Source organism: Natrix helvetica, assembly GCF_964273705.1.
Source record: "Natrix helvetica genome assembly, chromosome: 4".
Classification (NCBI taxonomy): Eukaryota; Metazoa; Chordata; class Lepidosauria; order Squamata; family Natricidae; genus Natrix; species Natrix helvetica.
Genome location: NC_138550.1, coordinates 93,565,211 through 93,585,642, shown reverse-complemented (window position 1 = coordinate 93,585,642; position 20,432 = coordinate 93,565,211). Strand labels below are relative to the sequence as shown.

General features: G+C 39.9%; 1 protein-coding gene across 3 annotated transcripts in view; it reads left to right on the top strand.

The window, feature by feature from the left end:
• The window catches only part of BCL2 (BCL2 apoptosis regulator), a 181,278-nt gene extending 161,907 nt beyond the window's left edge, over positions 1-19,371 (top strand). Inside the window, exons 4-5 of one of the 3 annotated variants that reach the window (XR_014175268.1) lie at positions 14,092-14,320; positions 15,547-19,371. Coding sequence is in view for 1 of the 3 variants with exons in the window: in XM_081951879.1 (XP_081808005.1) it covers positions 14,092-14,226 (135 nt within the window). In the remaining 2 variants the exon portion in view is untranslated. Of the gene's footprint in view, positions 1-14,091 lie in introns of all 3 variants that reach the window. The other 2 variants (XR_014175269.1, XM_081951879.1) reach the window with 2 other exon arrangements.
• The last annotated feature ends 1,061 nt before the right edge of the window (positions 19,372-20,432 follow it).

Here is a 20,432-nt window from a genome sequence, read left to right as displayed (position 1 = left end):
AGAAGAAATAAGTGGCGAAATTTAGCCACATTGGATTGCCTTGGACAGTGTGTTATCTTTCTTTTTAAATGCTATTTTATGGATGGAATTTGCACAAAGCTTTTTAAAGTAAACAGATTAGTTTTTCTTCTACTACTTTTTTATTTTTGTAACCTATGGATTAAAATTCTTTTTTCATTTCTATGAGTTTTTTCCTTTTTTCTATTTTGTTTCATTTAAGAATTTTACTTTTTTTAAAACCTGGAATACAAAAAAGATACAAAAGCAGTACAAAGAGAGCTGTAACATTAGCGGGGAAGGAAGCAACATTGCCACTTGGAGGCTGGAGGTTTGAGCCTTGGAAACATCGTACTTTCACTTCTCTCTTTGATCATTCCGACTTTGCGCTTTATGACTTGCAGCTTGTTTACAGAAAGTGATAAGAAGAGCACGGGGTGTTTATTCTGGTGTTCTTTTGAACCTTATTGCCAACAGGAGAAAAGTGAAACAAGGTCTTATTGTGAGAGATTATAAATGAATTTGTGTTTAATCTAATAAAAAGCCTTGAAAGCCAGAGTGGCAGTGTTTACCAGTCGGAAGAATGGCACAACGTCAATATCAAAAAGAATCTTTAATATTGCAAGAGATAATGTTTGAAAATTATTAGAAGTATCAGAATTGAGGAGAAACTGGAAAATCTAGAGCATATGACAGCAAAATATGATGGAGAATCTCAATTGGAAAAAGTGGAGACTAGAGTCCTCAAAATTGAAGAGAAAAACGAGCACAAAGACAAGAAATTTGTTGACATCTACGGTGAATGGAGTGTGGTTGGAAATGCAGAGAGTGGAATATGGAAAGGGGAGCTAGATGGCCAGGAACTCTACCCCAGATGGCAAGGTACAGAAGAAGAAAAAAGAGAAGAATTGATGGATTTAAGGAGAAAAATCTTATCAGAAGCACCATTGATGACCAAAGATATGCTGATTAAAGAAACAGATGAAGGGTATGGAGATTATATAAGAGATGCAACAAGCAATGAGCTGAGAGAAGAAGTCCGCACAAATATTATTAAGGGAATAATCAGAACATTAATTCCACAAATGGCAAAAGACATAAAATTGCATTATTACTGGAAAGATACAGGTTGATATATGAAAGCTTATAATAACAAATTAGTTAAACTTAGTTAAATTTAAAGCATTATGTAAAAAATGAAGTGATAATGGATATGGTTAAATATAATTGACAATGATAATAATGTATACATATGTAGTGGTTTGATAAGAATTAATTGAATATGAATGGTAAATGGTGACTATGAAAGGAAGATTAGAAATTTTGTTACGACATAAAAGCTAATAATAAAAAATTGAATTGAATCTAGTTAAACTTTGAGTATTAGGTCAAAAAAATGTTATGATAATGGACATAGCCAAATAAATGTTGGATAATGATAATCACACACACACACACACACACACACACACACAAACACACACATATTTGTTTTCGTAGATTTTCACGGGTGTAGGTATGCTGGTTTTGTTGTATTCGGGTCTTTTCCCATGTAGGATTATATATAGCTAGCCATACTTACTGAGATTTGAATCTGGGTTGTGTTACATATTAGGCAGATTTGTTAGCCACTAAGCCACAGGCTCTCCTCCTTATCAGCTGAGCCAGGGAAAATATATAAATATTTGGGCATACCAGGGGTTGTAACACAAATACATACATACATACATACATACATACATACATACATACATGTATTGGCTTAATAAAAGGAAACTGGATATAAATTGTAAACAGTGATTTGGAAAGAGAACTAGAAACTTGGTTACTAAATAATATTGATTTTTATTTAGAATAGGTTATAAGGATTTAATGTTATTGGATGATATTGGAAATAGCTAACGAAATGCCATTATGTGGTTATGCTTTAAACTTTGGAATATTTTATACAAAAGGACGTTAAAACAAATGTGTTCAAATGAAAATTGAGGTATGATGACAGTAATATCTATAAATATATTTGATTTAAAATATATGATTTGATATGTATTATAGGTGATGACTGTATTATAGGAGATGCACGGAAAGCTTTTTGTAACCAATTGACACACTTTCTATAGCATGTAAAGAAAGAGGATTCTTTATGTTGTATTTGTGTTTATTCAAAAACAAAAAATAAAATTTCAAAAAATAAAATCATCCGTCTGCATATGATAATAAAACTCAGGGCAGGGAGCTTTCAAAATTTTGTTCTAGCTTTGTCTTAGCCAGTTAAAGGTCTGCAGTTATGGGCAGTGGCCATCAATAAACCTTGAATATATTTAATAAATAAACTCCATTCTTGCTGCTGCTGCTGCCTGCTGACAAGCAACTGTGAACCCAAACTACTTTGGAGACATTTGACTTAATGGAGACTTTCAGTTCTCATTTCTTAAATTGTTCTGCAAATTGACTATTTTTATGGTCATTTGAAGGTAGTAAGTGCTGACATTTTCTAAAATATAAGAAGCAAGAGTGATTTGAATTTATTCAACAGAAGAAAAATTCTTACCTGCAGTTTTACATCTGGCTGGGGGGGGGGGTCTTCCATGTCAATGCAGGTAATCCTCAATTTACGACCACAATTGACCCCAAAATTTCTGTTGCCAAGTGAGACATTTGTTAAGTGAATTTCGCCCCATTTTAGGACCTTTCTTTCCACAGTGGTTAAGTGACCATCAATGTTGTTAAGTGAATCTGGCTTCCCCATTGAGTTTGCTTGTCAAAAGGTTGCAAAAGGGGATCACAGGACCCCAGGACACTGCAACTATCATAAATATAAATATGAACCAGTTGCCAAGCATCCAAATTTTGATCACCTGACCATGGGGATACTGCAATGGTGGCAAGTGTGAAAAATGGTCATAAGTCACTTTTTTCAATGCCGTTGTAACTTTGAATGATCACTGAGTGAACTGTTGTAAGTCAAGTACCTGTACTTTAGCACTGATTTGGAAATTATTGTCTTTCTAGGATCCCATGCAAATTGTAATGACGTGACTATTATTCATTCTGGGTTAGTGTGTGTGTGTGTGTGTGTGTGTGTGTGTGTGTGTCTGTTTCTGTGTGTTGCTGCTGTTAAATTTGGGGGGGTTAACATTGATCCCACCAATGTGAATTTTCATCCTAGACAACCATGATTAACTGCTGATTTCTTAACGCTGTTGCAGCTGCTATCCTAGTGTCAGATATATAATCTCATTTTTGAGGTGGCTTTTCCAAGAATGGAAACAAAAAAGGGGGGGGAGAGAAAGAACGCCCCCCCCTCACGGGAGCTGTCTTTTCAATATTGCAAAACAGTGTGTAAGTGAATTAAGTTGGAGACGCCAAGACTAATTGCTGTAACGTTTCCCAGGCGAGCTTGGTTTAGCCAGCATCAGACCAGAGTCGCGGGGGGGAGGGGGGGAGTTCTCAGACTGTCAAAAAAGGATATTCACCACCTCCCCACCACTCATAATCAAGAAATTTCAGCCTCTCCAAACAGTGCAGGTTCCTTACTCTCATCTAGTAGCCCTGAAGTGTTATATAGCGTTGCTCCCATGGAACATCGGCCACGCAGAATCCCTGGAGTAATGTAATCAGAAACTACATATATTTCTGAATTTCATATCCTGTCTCCGACTGCAGCTTGCACACGAAGCCTAAAGGTAGAAACTTGTCAAAGGACTGTCCCCAAACTTCTTGTTCTGGATGCACAGAGTTGCTAAACATACGACATTCCAATTGTATGGATTGGCGCCAACGTCCATAGAGGGTGTGATAAAGGTAAGATGGTGGCCACCGCAATGTGGTCCAAGCCATGCCTCTTTTGTAGGTGTGTCAATGTCCCATGCCTGTATACAAAGGGGCTAGGCTTCTACAATCACGTTGTGGTTTTATAAAAAGTCTTTGCCTTTTTTTATATCTCCCCGTGGATGCCGTGTGGACCACTGGGGGTAGTCCTCAACTTATGACCACGATTGGGATCAGATTTTCTTCTTGCCAAGCAAGCAGTTGCCAAGCTTTTCTTTTCTTTTGCGATGCTTGTTAAGCAAATCACTGCAGTTATTAATGAATCATGTGGTTGTTAAAACGAATCTGACTTCCCCCGTTGAACTTTGCTTGCTGGAAGCCGGCTGGGATGGTTTGCAGATGGTGAGCACATGACCCAGGGATCCTGCAACCATCTTAAACACATGCCAGTCAGGGGTGGGTTCCTGTACTGGTTGGTACCGCTTTGCAAGCACGCTGCTTGCTTCGCTCACACGTGCATCTGCCACCCGTTGCTCGTGCATGCGCAGTTAACTGGAAATTGTTCTGCGCATGCGCAGAAACATACCGGCAAAGGCAGAAGAGACCGGGGAACCAGTTTAGGGGCATGGCCACCCTGAGTTGCTGCCGGTTCTACAACCCAGGCCAACTCAGCACTACTGGTTCGGCCGAACCAGGAGCAACCCACCTCTGATACCAGTTGCCCAGTGCCCAAATTTTGATCACGTAACTGTGGGGATGCTGTGATGGTCGTAAGCGCAAGAACTGGTTGTAAGTCACTTTTTTCAGTGCTATTTAACATCATAAAACAGTCGTTAAATGAATGGTTGTAAGTCAAGGACTACCCGTACTCCACTTAAAAAAAAGAGAGAGAGAAAAGGCAAAAATTTCAAAACAAGATAATATTTTTGTTGCTTAAATTTGCTAGGAATGCCCGGTAGAATGAAAAGCCATATTGAATCATTGCAAATGATCATCAAAGTTGGCAAATGATAATCTGAGCTGCAACACAATTCACTGTAAGGGAGATCAGTTACAGGTAATCCTCAGCTTACAACTGCAGTTGAGCCCAACATTTATGTCGCTAACCGAGACATTTGTTAAGTGCGTTTTCCCCATTTTACGACTTTTCTTGCCACATTTGTTAAGTGAATCACTTTACGACTTCCCCATTTTACGACTTTTCTTGCCACATTTGTTAAGTGAATCACTGCAGTTGTTAAATTAGTAACCCGGTTGTTAAGTGAATCTGGTTTCCTCTATTGACTTTGCTTGTCAGACGTTTGCAAACATAGATCCCATGACCCAGGGACACAGCAATCGTCATAAATGTGAATCAGTTGTGAAACATCTGAATGGAAATCACATGACCACCTAACAGCATAAATTTTGGGCTCAATTGTGCTCGTTAAGTCGAAGACTACCTGTACTTCTAAAACGCAGCTCTGTGTTAGAAAGCAAGTAAAGACCAACAACACAAGTAATTCCAAATAAACAGATGAAGGAGGCACTGGAGTGTAATAAGAACAAATGAACAAATCATCTTTTTCTGTAGGAATGTATGATCTGGGAGGAGGGAAGGGTTTTCTCCTTCTCCCACAGTCTAGTCCCCTGGATCACATTACACCCTATTTCACATATTTGGACTCAGGGATGTGAATGTAAGGGTTGTATCACCCGATCCTTATGTGAGCATCCGGAAAAGTTGGCACGAGCAGTGTTTGCTTGTGAATCATAGGCAGCAAGAAAGCGTTACAAGGCGGGCGAGCGGGCGGTTGTGTTCCATCAAGCCTTGGAAGGCTTGCCAGCTCTTCATTCAGCACAGTGTGGTCAAAAAGGATATCCTGTTGGACCAGTGATAATGAGGGAAATAAAATCACTTCCTCACCATCTGTTTGATTCAGGTAGAAAAGAAAAGAAAAAGAGAAAAAAAAAAGGAAGTCAGCTTCCTCTGGGTGTAAACTCTGCCCAACACCCACTCATAAATGCAAACTGCCGCACCAAGGAAGCCATTTCTTTAACTCCAGTTTTATGTTTGGTGCGGATCTGAAGCAGAGCACTGAAGTGCAGCTAATAGGTTAAGGCTTTGCAAACTGGGAGTTAGCTGCGTTTTAGCCTGTGGTAGTAATCTGAGCGCCAGTCATAAGAGAAGGTATGAAACTGAGATTGGTCCATTGAGATAGCATCAGCTAGAAATGTCCGGGGCTAAACTATACATAGAGGATACGCTCCACATTTTTAACACAGAACTTCAGTCCTAAAGACATTTCGTAAATGCAGTCTCACTTGATTTAAGCTCAGCTCCCAAGGAAGCATGTCTGTGCTGTTTTCTAAGCAACAAAGAGCAGCCATTTGTCGTTATGTGCCTTGTGGGGTTTCTTGACTTTCCAATCCACTCCAAAGTCCTAGGATTTCCTGGTGGTTTCCCATCCAATCAGGGCAGACTAACTTTTTTTTTAAGCTAACCAACTTTGGCTAGGTACTGCGATCTACTGTAACTATGTACCCACTTAGTTAAATTTATCATCATGCACTTACCCAAGGTCATTGACATATTCAGGTACTAAGGACATGTCAAATTGCATATGAAAGAACTAATGCAAATAATGAGGATTCTTTTGCTATTGTTATTTAAATTAGTAATGCAACAGCCCTTTCAATGAACTTTAAGAGCCTTTAATAAATGGCATATAATCATAGTTTGCAACATATTATGAAGAAAGGGATGGTGGAGTTTCCAACAAGGCTACTTCTAGGTCCATTCCACTGTCCCTGCAACTGGATGGATTGGTTATAAAGTGGAGTCCATTGTGCTCTCTGAGCTTGTTTGTTTGCTGTAGACATTTCATTACCTGATTAGGTAAAATAATCAGTATTAGTAAGTGTAGCTTGGCTCCCTGTTTATATACAGTAGCTTGCTCTGTTAGTATTGCTGGAGGTGTGATTTTTCTCTTTGATAGTTGCTTTGTGCACTATTTTCTGCTTGACAGTATGTCTGGGGTTAATCCTTGCTTATCTGGGGTAAATTGCTGGAAATGATGTGCTCTGGTCTTTTGTTTCCTTCTTAGCTTTTTTATTGTCTCTTTTGAATGGTATGTAAATGTAATTTATCTCAGTGTATAAATTGATGGCTGATTTATCTGAATGTGAATCTTCTAGAAATTCCTTCTTTTTTGGATTGGACTGATTATTATAAAAGAAAAGGCTGAATGATCACTTCTCACCTCTAATCCACAAAAGCCCATTTTTGCCTAGATCACAGATACCCAATTAACATAGCACAGCTATAAACTGTTTGCAGTGGCATTCTCACAACACACTTAATCTGGCTACTGAATTAACTTATTCTGAGAGCTCGCATTGAACCATAAACTAACAAAACATGGCCAGGTTTGCACAATGTAATAAAACCGCAAAAAAATTAACCAGAGTTAATACTGATCAAATATATTATGTTAAGCAAAATGTTTTTATCTGAACCAGTTAAATGTATTCTGTGAACACAACAAAGCCATCTAAGACACTAGGCTTATTTGGGGATTAGCTTCATTGAATTTAATAAGACTTTACCGATTCTGCAGCATTCAGCCGAATATCTATACTATGAATCAAGCTGATGTTGCTTTCACTTGACACATTTGTATCTCACATTATAACAGTGGCATTAATCCTTGTGGTAATGCTTCTGTAATGGCATTAGTCCTTGTTGGAAAAGATTGTAGCTTGTATGCAGAGTGGCAGGGATACACTTCACTGTCAATTCCATTTGGTTCTTTTTATTATTATTAATACCCCAAGATCCATTACTCTTGGTATAAATGAACATCTCTGACCCCATAAATTTGTTCGGCTCTTCCACCTAAAAATCTACTACTACTTATTCCACATTTTGTTTAATAGTTTTAACATTTAGACAAGGATTTGCTGTCACTCTTACACAATTATGAAGAATAAATTCTTACAGTTACTGCAAATCATCCAAAATCTACATAATATCTAGATTTGCATTCTACTAATATATAGCACCATGATGGCAAACCTATGGCACGCGTGCCACGGGTGGCAGGCAGCGCCCTCTCTATGGGCACACGAGCCATCACTCCAGTTCAGCTCTGCCGCACATGCGTGCATACCTCCCGCCAGCCAACTGGTCATTGGGAGTGGGACGCATGCAGGGGAGCATGCATGCATGCACGGGAGCAGGGTACTTGCAGGGCATGTGTGCGGGGGAGGCACACATGTGTTGGCCACATGCGCAGGGGGCAGGGCACATGAACAGGGGATGCACGCGCATTGCATTTTAGGGTTCAAACACGCTTTGGGCGCTCGGTCCGGAAAAGGTTAGCCATCACTGCTATAGCATATCCTTGATATACAGATCATTTGATGTTGATTCCCTGGGATCTCCAAGAAATGAGATTGGAAAGCCTAAGGCCAGTGCCAGGCATAGCAGAGTTACTTTAAAGCAAAAGGTCATTAATGCCATGTGATAGGAAGTTATTTTTTTATGACCAGCCTAAGAAATCAGCATAATAGAACAATAACAGATTAAAATTTACTTGACTTTAGATGCTAGAGGTTTGGCAGCTTCCCTTCCCAATCACCTTTCTCCGCTTCTGACTTCTGTTTTTGGCACTCTGTTGGTGTAATGCATAAAATACTATAAGTGGGGATGTTTGTTTAAATCAGGTTTCAGACTTAAACAAATAGTGACAGGCTGTTCAAACAAGCTTCGGAAATAAGTCTAATCAGGATGTTTGAGAAAGCACCAAAGAGGAAAGGAAAGACCCATAAAATATTTACTTCCAAATATATGGAGAGCAGCAACAGCCATGAGACAGACATTGATGTTATTGTTGTCAGTAGGAACTGCAATTTCCCATTGTGTATTTTCTGCTGATGTTTCTTATACATCGCCAGGATTCTGAGCTTTGACACTCTCTTTGTGTCAATACAGTGCATCTTTGGTGTACATGTCTTCAGGCTAGGCACAAACCACACGCTTGTGATTGCGATTAATGGGGCACAGAGGTATCACCAAAATATTAAAATCAATGCTGTAATGAGTTCCCACTGAAGTAGGAATCCGGGAGTTAAAGCTTTTGTCCTCTCGCTGCGAATTCATTTGAACGTAAAATTAGCCTGGCTTTTCTTCTCCATCAAGCTCTTCCACTTCCTGATCAGAACAAAGTGCTAAATGAAATCATCAAGGGGGGAAAGTCTGCAGCAAGGGCATTGGAAGTTCTGCACAATTTGCTTGTGCTCCATATTGTACATTAGGGTATCAATATTAATAATTCAGGAAAGGGATGTAATATGAGGCTTCTGTTAGCCAGATTATGCAGCAAACTCAATCCGTTTTGCAACCCAGCAACAGAGCCACCGGATAGAAGAGAGGCTGACTGGTCAAATGATTAAGAGCTATGCAGCAATCCAGACTGAATTAAGAAAAGGTGACTTGCAGCATTCGGGGGGATGCTTCCTTAGCACCTTAAAGGAGCAGGGTCTTCTCCAAAGTTCATACAGCTGCAGCACAGTCCGAACACAGAAGAATCTGATTTAAGAAAGAGCTAGCAGGTGCATATGTGTACAATCCACACCCAGCCTTAATCGCCTTTTCCTCATCAAATCCAGATCGTGTAGATGTGGTGTGGATATCAAGAAGGGGGAAGGTATAGATAAGATGGATTTCCATCAGTCAGACTGACTCCGCACCAACACAATAGGACAATATAGTTTATTCTGCATCACAATTCCACAAAATTCGGAGCCCAGAAGAGCAACGAATAATTTCAAATTTCTAAGCATTTCTTTAATTAAATTAGCATCAGTAGGGCAAGTTCACTCACCCACCCACTCATCTACGTATGCACAAATAATAAAATAATACATGTAAAATGTAATTGAATGTAAATGTAAAAATAATAAAAGTGGGATATATTTTTATTATTTTTACAAATAATAAATCAAGGCAGTGAACATATTCAACACACCTTTCTCCTCCCTGGTTTCCCACAACAACCCAGGGGTGAGTTCCGTCCGGCACTACTGTCGGTTTGCTTGTGGGTGCGCTGCGCGTACCTTGATGCAACTGTGCGTGCATGCTCAGTGCAATAAAAATTGTTCTGTGCATGAGCAAAAGCGAAAAACAAGATGGCGCCAGCTGTGGCGCCATCCGGAGAACCATTTCGGGGGTGTGGCAGGCCTGGGTCCTGCCAGTTCCAGCAATCCAGGCTGCCAAACCACTACCGGTTCAGCTGAACCAGTCTGAACCAGTGGGAACCCACCACTGTAACAACCCTATGAGGTAGGTTGGGCTGAGAGAGTGTGACTGGCCCAAAGTCACCCATTTGGTTTTCATGGCAAAAGTGGGACTTGATCTCCCAATTTAATGACTAGACTTGATCACTAGATTTGACCAGACCTAGTCTGGTTTGACCATTTGATTAGGGAACACTTACTCTTGTCTTAGACTTGGTTAAAATATTCATGGCTGGGAGAGATATGGGAACAAGGTCAGCCAATGAATAGGCATAGCAACTAAGTCAGCCAATGGGAGTTTAAACAGTTCTGAGTCTGTGCAGAGAATTAAAACTGAAACTGAAACTAATCTGTAAACTCTGAGCTCTGAGTCTGCTGCTCTGTGAAGTAAACAAGCTGTTTGTCTGGGCTTTTTCTGCTAAAATGAAACCAACTGCTTGTGTTTGCCTGTAATTCTCCTGCCTTATGTTTACTTGGAAGAACCACCTGTTGGCATTGTACATTTATTCATCTATTCTTATAAAGAAGTTAATGAATCCAGCTGAATCAATTATCTGTGTATGCTTTCAGGATTTGAATTTATGCAACAAACTCTGATATAAAGCTTTTCACCAAATAACCTGCCTATGTGAATCAGTAAACTGGAAAAAGTGTAGGAGAACAACAGGCCAAGATTATAAGCAGCAAAGAAAGACAGTTTGAAAAAGGAGTACCTTACTGCAAAGAATTAGGACTCTGTAGAAGAACATACATAGGTCTGGGATGCCCATTTAAAAATCCTTTTATTTGTGGAAACCGATTTGACTTCGTAATAACTTGAATCACAAAAGGAGTAGCTTCTACTGATTTCAGGAAAGCAGGAATAGCAGGAAAGTAAAAGAAGTTTGCATGGCTAGAACCAACTAAATGAAAAATCTTGTGGATTGATCTGAAAGTTGTGGTCTGTGATAGCTCACCTATATGTATAATGATCAAGTTCCTAAGTAATTCCCAGGAAGGGATGCAGCTGTTTTAAAAAGTTAAAGATAGACGCTACATTCATGAATTTCTGATGCACCTTGGAAGAATCAAATTCAGAGTCTTTTTAAGTAGCAAACAAGCTATATAGACACAATTCGGTATGGTGGTTAAGGCAAAAGCTAGAAACCCGAAGGCTGTGAAATCTAGGCTCACCTGAGGACAGAGCCAGTTGGGTGACCTGGACCAGTCACTCTCTCTCAGCCCTAGGAAAAAGGCAAGAGCAACCACTCCTTAACAACCTTGCCAAGAAAAGTGCAGACAACCAACCACCAGGAGTCAAAAATGTACTCAAAAGCCCCAAAAGGCTGTTCTATACAACAGTAACTAGGGTACACAGTGACATTTATGCACATTTTTATCACAAGGCTGTGTATCACAAGTCAGTGCTGGCTGTTCATGATTTAGATATCAGAACATCAACCTCATAGATGGAAATAATTACGTAGTAAATCCTGTAAGACTCTCCCACTTCATACCCTGCCATAACTGCATCCAGTTAGATACCAGGGTGAATCCTCTAGATAATTAATGGCACGGTAAACCTGCAGATGGTTGGCTAAGCAGATGCTGGAATTTGGTTTGGACAATACGGTACTTTATACAACAGGGATGTGCGGTCAGGGGAGGCAGGGGAGGCAGAGCCTCACCGCTCTCATCATGAAAATAAAAAAAGGGAAAAGGGAAAAGACGCTGAGGAGCCTTCTGCACACATGAATGGGAATGGGACCACGTGTGCAGGAGGCTCCTCTAGCCTCAGCCTCCCTCCTGCACACGTGGTCCCATTTCCTGCCTTCCTGAGTCAACATGAAGGGGACCACGGAGCATGAGCCACAGTCCCACGGAGTGCACTCCATGGTCCCCTTCATGTTGACTCAGGAGTCAGGAAGGAGGGGAATGGGACCATGTGTGCAGGAGGCTGAGGCAGCTTCAGCCTCCTGCACACGTGGTCCCATTCCCGGCCTTCCTGAGTCAACATGAAGGGGACCATGGCTCGCGCTGGTGACATCACCAGCCTCACCAGCCATAAACCTCACCGCACGTCACTGTTATACAAATATATGTGGCCTGAACCTGTTATTTGCCAGCAAGCACGTAGCTCAGATTGCAGCATATTTCTATTATAACCAGCCCTCAAGCTTTGAAAGGTAGAGGGATGCCCTTGACAATATACAAAATGTAGTGTTATTTTAGAATACTAAAGCTTTGCCCATTCTGTTTCTTGGTACCTTGAAAAGCAAGTCTAGAGAAATGTGTTTAACTTTATACCGTCCTTGGCAGAAATCTTTTATTTAAAAATTGCTAATGAAAGATTGCACATAGATGCTACAAACAAGGAAATGTAGGTAGTTTTGATTTCAGGTCATTTTAGTGGTATAATTAAGGGCTCATAATCCTGGTATGAAAGGTATAATGGTTTCCTCTCCCCTCCCCCCCCCAAAAAAAACCCAGAATACAAGCTAGCTTGCTTCTTATTTGTTCCCCCTTTTGGGAAGATAAATTTTAAAAATTGACTGTTTCTTTATGTAAGCATTTCTCCTTCACATTTTAATTCACTCAATTTTGAATTGCATGGCATAAGAAGGGTGATGCGCCATCTTGTGTCAGCTGCTAAATGTGCCAGCAAGAATAATTGCTTGCTTAGGCATTTAGCAGCGTTGATGAAACTTGTAACATGTTCATCTTTAAAGCACCTGTCACTTCTAAAAGCTATTGATGTTTCTCTTGATTAGGAGAGTGGACAGAGGAGGAGTTGTGCAGCTAAAGTGGAGAGATTTATTCTCATCATTTGTATTTATTACTTTGCTAGTAAGGCCCATCCTCAGGGCTCTTTGGATTACCTCAGAGGGCTAAACCAAAACTCAGATATGGGAGATAGTTACTGGCTTTAATATCCAAAGACAAACTTGCATGTTTGTGTCCACTTGGGTAGATATAATACAATTTTGGTGGCAACAGGAGCACGTAAGAATGTCTGGTTCCAAGAAGGCATTGCTGTTGGATAACAAGCATGATTTGGAAAAAGAGGCGATTCCAGAGAACCTGCCTGGGAGGGTGGGAGGTTTAGAAAAGCTATACAATATAGAATATTTTTTTGGTTCAGAGAATTTGTGTGGAATAAACATTGCAAACTAAAATTAAAGCTGATTATTATGCCAGCTTCATTGTCCAATGGAAGCATCCAAATCTAATAGAGGGATAATAATAATTCTTCTTCTTCTTCCTCTTCCTCCTCTTCCTCTTCTTCTTCTTCTATAACCATTTGCTTGTATCCTAAAATTTTATATTGTTTTATTTGTGTCCTAGTATAATTTGATTGCTTATTAGTAACCTATGACTGTCACTAAGTGTTATATCTTTTTATTCTTGATGAATGTATTTTATTCCCCTTATGTACACTGAGAGCATATGCATCAAAGACAAATTCCTTGTGTGTCCAATCACCCTTGGCCAATAAAGAATTCTGTTCTATTCTATTCTTCCTCCTCCTCCTCCACTTCCTCCTCCTCCTCTTCTTCCCCTTCGCCATTCCAGGCATCGATACCAAGCAACTGCCTGGATAAGTCCCTGCAGGTTTCTTGATAAGATTTCAGAAGTGGGTTCCCTTGCCTCTTTCCTAGGGCTGAGAGGGTGTGACTGGCCCATTGGTGATCTTGGTCACCAAGATCACCAACCAGCTGGCCCAAGATGCACTTACTTAAGTCAGGACTCGAATTAATGGTCTCTTGTTTTCCAGCTAGTGCACTAGACCAAACTGGCCCTTATTATATTGCTTGACAGTTATGAATGACAATGACTCAATCTTGGCTAGGAGGCAGGTGATTCTTCTGCCGCACCTAGGAGGAGTTTCTTCCACAATTGAACAGATTCCTCCATGAATGAGAATGTAAGGGCCATATTTGATGCTTGTTTTGTAGGCTGGTTTGGTTTGAACGGTCGCAAATAGCAACTGTGCCTGTATATGTTTTATAGCATGTACGCTCCTATGTTTCTCATCATTTTTCCCTATCCTTTTCTTTTACACAGGACGCCTTTGTGGAGCTGTACAGCAGCAACATCAGGCCTTTGTTTGATTTGTCATGGCTGCCTCTGAAGACGATCCTTAGTCTGGCCGTGGTGGGCGCCTGCATCACCCTGGGGGCTTACCTGGGACATAAGTGACTTTCGATTTCATCCAGCTGGTGATGGACTGATGGGAAATCTTGATTTCAGAAACAGAAAAAAGAGGAGTGTTGAAAGAAGAAAATAATATGAGGTGTTTCTTTTCCCCCTTGTCAAATAATGCTATTATTTTATGAGCCAAGTATCTTTCTATATATGTGTTTGGGTGTGTTTGGGTGTACAGACACACCTGTGTGCATATATTTATACACGCACATGCACGCGCAAGCACACAGACATATTTGTGTGTATACATAAATGCACACACTCATACATACACATATAACATATATATATATATATATCTGCTATTACTGCCAAAGGGAATATTCATTTATTTTTTACATTGCAGAGGAGTTATTTATTTAAAGTATTTTACATTTAACCCACTATTTTCCTAAAATTCTGGAACACAAGCATTGTATATTTTTTAATGAAGATTCCAAAGATCTTCGGCTTCCTTGGAAAGCATCATTCTACAGACTATTTTATCATGATAGGCTCAAGAGCTGTAGGTAGAGAGACGTACCCGACCCTTAGGAAGAGTGATGATAAAGTGGCACAATTTTGTAGGTAAGATTTCAGAGCTGCCTATGAATAAGGTGACTTAAAAAGGCAACAGGATAAGAAGACAATGATTTGGTGGTTCGGCATGGTACCTATTCAGAATGAGAAACAATGCCAAATTCAGTCCAGTAATAAGACCATATGGTTCAACCCTCTGTCCCTACAGCCGACAGCTGTTTTTGGAAAAATGCCCAGCAGAGCAACAGCTGGAAATAGTGATTCATGCAGTATTTTGTTACACGAGTGCTGTGCCATTACATACCATAATTGGCCATCGTTATAAGGAAGCTATTTGTGGGTCCTCAAACTGTGATTTTAAAAGGCTGAAATGAAATACGTTGGAATGGGCAGAAACAGTTTCATTAAATATTTCATCTGCAAAATTGCCGTTTTTCGTGCAATTATCAGGAAAGCCAAAAGTGCCTGTGCCTGGCTTGCAGAACTGAAGCCTCAAAATCAGCCGTGGCTCACATTCCCAGTGGAGTGATGGTTTGCTTGCAATAGAGCCTGCCTTCCTTGGTTAATTTTTCTTAGGGTCTTAGATGCAATTTTCTTGTTAATTAGTAACATCTCAAAGTCAAAAAAACAGGCTCCAGATTCATTTGGCCAGAAAAAGCGATCAGCTGGCGGAGATTAGGTATGACTTCCTCTTTGTATCAAAATTAACACCCAAATTGCATTCTTAGCCCTGGGCCAGTCCCAGATTGGAAGGGTATTTGCCTCAGAAGTGATGCACACTATTTATTCCTTCAGATGTCTTCGAAAAGAAAAGAAGATAAAGAAATGCCCCAACGCCTCCATCTGGTATGACTCATAGACATTCAACCCTTTGAGATGACAAGTGTTTTTGCATGGAAATCTGGAAAGGAAAGAGAATGGAAAATATGTTACAATAACTGTAAGCAAAATGAATATGAAACCCTCCACACCTACCCTTGGGTTCTTTGATTATAAATATCTAGGTGGCTTATAGGCAGAGCTGCTGGCACCTTAACATCATCAGGCATCAACCCAGGTTTACGTTGGTGTCCCACCCCAACCGTCTGAGCACCTGTCACTTGATTACTGTTCCTGTAGAATTCATCTATTACCCAAAGAATACCAAGTACCAATGAAGCAAAGAGAAGTTGTAGCTGTCTCCCTATATCTTGACTTCTCCTCCTGGCCCTTAGTTCATATTAGGCTCAGATGGAGAAGACAGATAAATGAGGCAGTGGTGATGACAAAGATCCTGAGCCTTCCCAAGTGTGTTTGTGTGTGTGTGCGCGCTTACTGGGCATTATACCCCTAACCCCCACCCCCCCTAAATAAAAAGCTGGCAATTTCTAAGAATGTAACCAAGACTGCAGTGGACTCCATTCATGAAGTTGTTTAACAGCAGCACAGATATCAATTTGTTGGACTTAGTCCCTGAAGAAGGAAAATTGTCAGGACAATTGTCACTTGGACAAAAGCAGCTGTGACATTTATTCCAGTAGTCCATTGTTCCATCTTAACAGAATTGCAGCTGTCCATTTATATCACCAGATTAAATAACTGGCCACAGTGAAAAGCAGTGTGTCTGCACACCTTCTACTTGTGTAGTTGTTCCGGACTTTGCTGTTGGGTTCAACACTGGAGATTCTCTGCAATGCTTTGACTATCTTGCAAAGGTGTTTTTGGGATGTTGCAGAGGAAGGACTCATCAAGTTCAAAACTAACCAACTTATAATTTGTTCCTTGGATCCTAGGCACTCAGATTTCTGAGTGAGCTAATTACATGAGGGGCATCACAGATTCCGGGATGAAAATCAAAAACTGAAAGGATCAAAAGGTTAAATTAAATGAGATGGACATATTTGACATGAATGAATTTTTATCTTGTTTATTTTTTTAAAGCTTTCCTTTCCATTTTTTAAAAAAAAATGTCTGTAAAACTGTAAAGTAGTAGAAGTTATGAAATAATATTAATTCAGTGATAAAATGTCAGGACTGAAGTACAGTCATCAAAAGCTTTGTATTCAAAAGAATGTAGCAAAATAATTAACAGATACAACATATGTAAGAAGTGAAATAACTTGATTTTGTGGCATTATATAAAAAAAAAAACTAATGAGGTCAGCCTTCTCTAACCTGGTACTTGCTAATACGGATTAGATAACATAATCACCTTCAGAGTACTTACTGACTGGAAAGCCAGCATGTAACTTTAATACAGAAATAATAACCAGCTTCCATTGATGTGCTGCTTAGTGATTGTAATTGTAGTCCCAAAACAATAGTTGGGCACCAAACTGGAAAGGCTGGTCTCAAAAGTGTAGTACTTTTAAACTTAAAATGTAGTGCAGTCTTCCCCAACCTGTTACATTCCAAATGTATTGGATCCCCCATAATCAAAGGGAATCCTGGGAGTTTGAAGCCCCATCACATCTGAAGAACACCATGGTTGGGGAAGGCTGCTCTGATTCATACCATGTTTTCAAAGCTGCTTTACAATGTAAATGGGCCAAGTCCACCAGAAAGCCACTTTTCTCAGCTTCTTCTCCTGCCAATGGAGCATGCACATGAGAACTTTCTGGTAGGCTGAGCCCAGAGTTTTTATGCATGTTAACGGGGCTGTAGCTACTATATACAATTTATGGCCTTTGCATCCAGCTTTTCAAGAGCATCCGTGAAATGAGCGCTTTCATTTCATAGCAGAAAGAAACATATAGAGATATATGATTGAGTTCTAATTTCTAGATACTGGGCAGTGTGTGTTAACGGCTTCACTTTATTTAGCTTTGCTAAACCTAAAAATGTTTATTAACATATATTAAAATTGTAGAATTTATAAATAGCAATTCTGTGTAAGTCAGGTGCATTTAGATTCTGTAGAATTTCAGGCAGTTGAACTGTGCCTAAAAAACGACTGGAATGTCCAAAGAGTCAAAACATATTAAGAAAACCACACAATGTTTTTCCAACTAGCCTTCAGTTAAGATATTTGGTGTAGGGAAGGAATGCCCACAAAAGCTGTGCCTTTGCATTCCACAAACAAGCTTCATGTCCTTGAAACTGCAAAGTGCAGTGATTCACCAGGCTTAAAGTTTTACCAAAGAACTGGTTCACACATCCTAAACTGAGACTAGCTCATCCAACTGATTTACAGAAAACTGTGCATAGGATCAGACTGTCCCTCCAGTGTAAGAGCTATGTTGATATTGGAAAATATGAATATGATTCATTTGTGATACACGTCACAGTCAAAATAGTAATAAACAGAGGTGGTATTCTGCGGTTCGGACCAGTTTGTCCGAACCAGTAGTGGAAATCACGGGTGGCCTCTCCCACCCACCCCAACTCTATGGCATTCCATTTAGGCCCTTTTTTAAGCCAAAGTGCATGCGTGGAAGGCTGAGCTCATGCACGCGCGCTCACAATTACGAACCGGTAGAGAAGGTAAGTGAATACCACCCCTGGTAATAAACCTATGTTTGAAGTAGGTTCCTTAATACAATCCCTTGGGCAAGTCTTAGAATGCTGTCCAGAAGCTTGAGGAGAATGGCAAAAAATAATGTGTGGTCAGTGCTGCATCAGAAGCGACATGCTTTCAAATATGTCATGGAAGAACACGGGGCAAGGAATGAGATGGATCTAAGCTAGAGTAACAAGTAACTGCCCTACTATTCTCACCATTGAACGGTAGTAAGAAATTCAGATCTGGTGTAGTGCCTCACCTCATATACAAGAAAGTCATTATAAAGGAGCCAAATAAAATACTTCAACGTGTCCACCCTTTCAAGAAATTGCTTAATTGGTGTGGCTAGAATAGAAATATCCATCATCTATAGCAGGGGCCTCCCCAAAACCTGACAACTTTAAGACTTGTGGACTTCAACTCTCAGAATTCCTCAGCCAGCATGGGATGGCTGAGGAATTCTGGGAGTTGAAGTCCACAAGTCTTAAAGTTGCCAAATTTGGACGAGCCCTGTTCTGTTGACTAGGGCAGATTAATGATGTTCCTCCAAAAGAGGTTGTGCGAGCATCACAGCATGATGGCTTATGGGACAAGAGAGCATGGAGCATTCTCAGCACTTTTTCTTCTTAATTTCCAGATTCCACTTCTTTAAAAAAAATCGTACTACAGGTCTCAAGCACCATCCAGTAAGAACAGAGTGTTTTTGAATGAAACGTTTACATAGTCACAATAGAACGCTATTGGAGCTAGGAATGGCTATGCTGCTAGAAAATAGTGATTATTGGAACAAAGTTCATTTTCTTGTATTGCCCAATGCTGCGATTGTTTTTCAGGACTGCTTCAGATTGCAGGCATGTAAATAGATGCTACTGCTGGGTGTTTTCCTGTTGTTTTTGTCCCCCTGGGCTTCTTGGTATTGTAAGTGTCTACATACCAGAGGAGTCCAAATGTCTGTCAATAGTCTCTGTCTTTTATAGATGGCCAGTAGTGTGTATCCCCACTTCCCACCCCTTGATTGCTGCAAATTGTATAATACTGTGGCTGCACTAGCTATAAGGATTGTTAATATTAATACTGTACTATTCAAGTTGAACGTATTTTAGAGATGTTAAATGTACATAAAAGCTTGATTTTGCCTATCTTCTCAGTTGTTTCACCATGATTGATAATCCTTCCTGTTTTTCTTTGGTACTTCGTTTTGATTTAAGGGGGAAATCCTGCAAAACACAGATTTTAGAGCTGAAAATGATGTAACATTATACAGATATTTTCATCTGCTTATGCTTTGCACTGTTCATCCCATTTCCCTCTCTTCTCATCTTCAGGAGTATTTCACATTGTGTCTGGAAAACAGAAATTCAACCGTATGTCCTTATGTCCACTTACTGATGTAAAAGACCTGTTGAACTGAACTTCTTAAGGGTTGAATAGAATTGCGCTGACAGACGTTCTTTCCAGGGTAAATTACGGGCTCATGGCAAGGCTGAGATTTGGACTTGGGTCTTTTGATTACAGTATTCATCTACTCAGCCATGTTGTAGTAATAGCTTCGGGTAGGAGCGCTTAACTCATCCAACTGTGAGTCCTCTGCCATAAGAAACCGAAGGTGCACCGATATGCAACATCAAGCAATGAATGTTTTGTATGATGGTTTCCCAAGGAAAAAAATTGGGAGGAGCTTGATCAAAACATCCTCCTAATTTACCTTCTCCACTATAATATATATATATATAGTTTAGTATAATATACTGCATATTTACAATGCTTCAAAATGACTTTCATTTTCAAGTCCAGTACCCCTTCTGTTCTGTATAAATTCTAAATATATATAGAAGCCTTCTCAGATTGCCAGTGAAAGATCAATAAAACTAATACACCGGGTTGTCATTTATTTTGGAATTGGGGAAAGAATTCCTTCTATCCCAACTAGTTTCTAAGGGCCAAATGAAATTCAGTATTAAAAGTGTAAACGTCATTCACATATCTTGATTTTACTTTCCCGGAAGCAATGAAATTCAGTGTATGAAAAGGGTATTTGTTTCTCTTACGTTACCAATTTTAAAAAGATATTCAATCGTGATTGCTTTTGACCCCAAGCATTTGATGATAATGGAAGCGTGCCTCTTAGTAACTTTGAGGAAGTGGGTTTTACTGAGACCCTGAGGAGTGAGGGACAGCATTAAGTGACCCTTCCATGTGC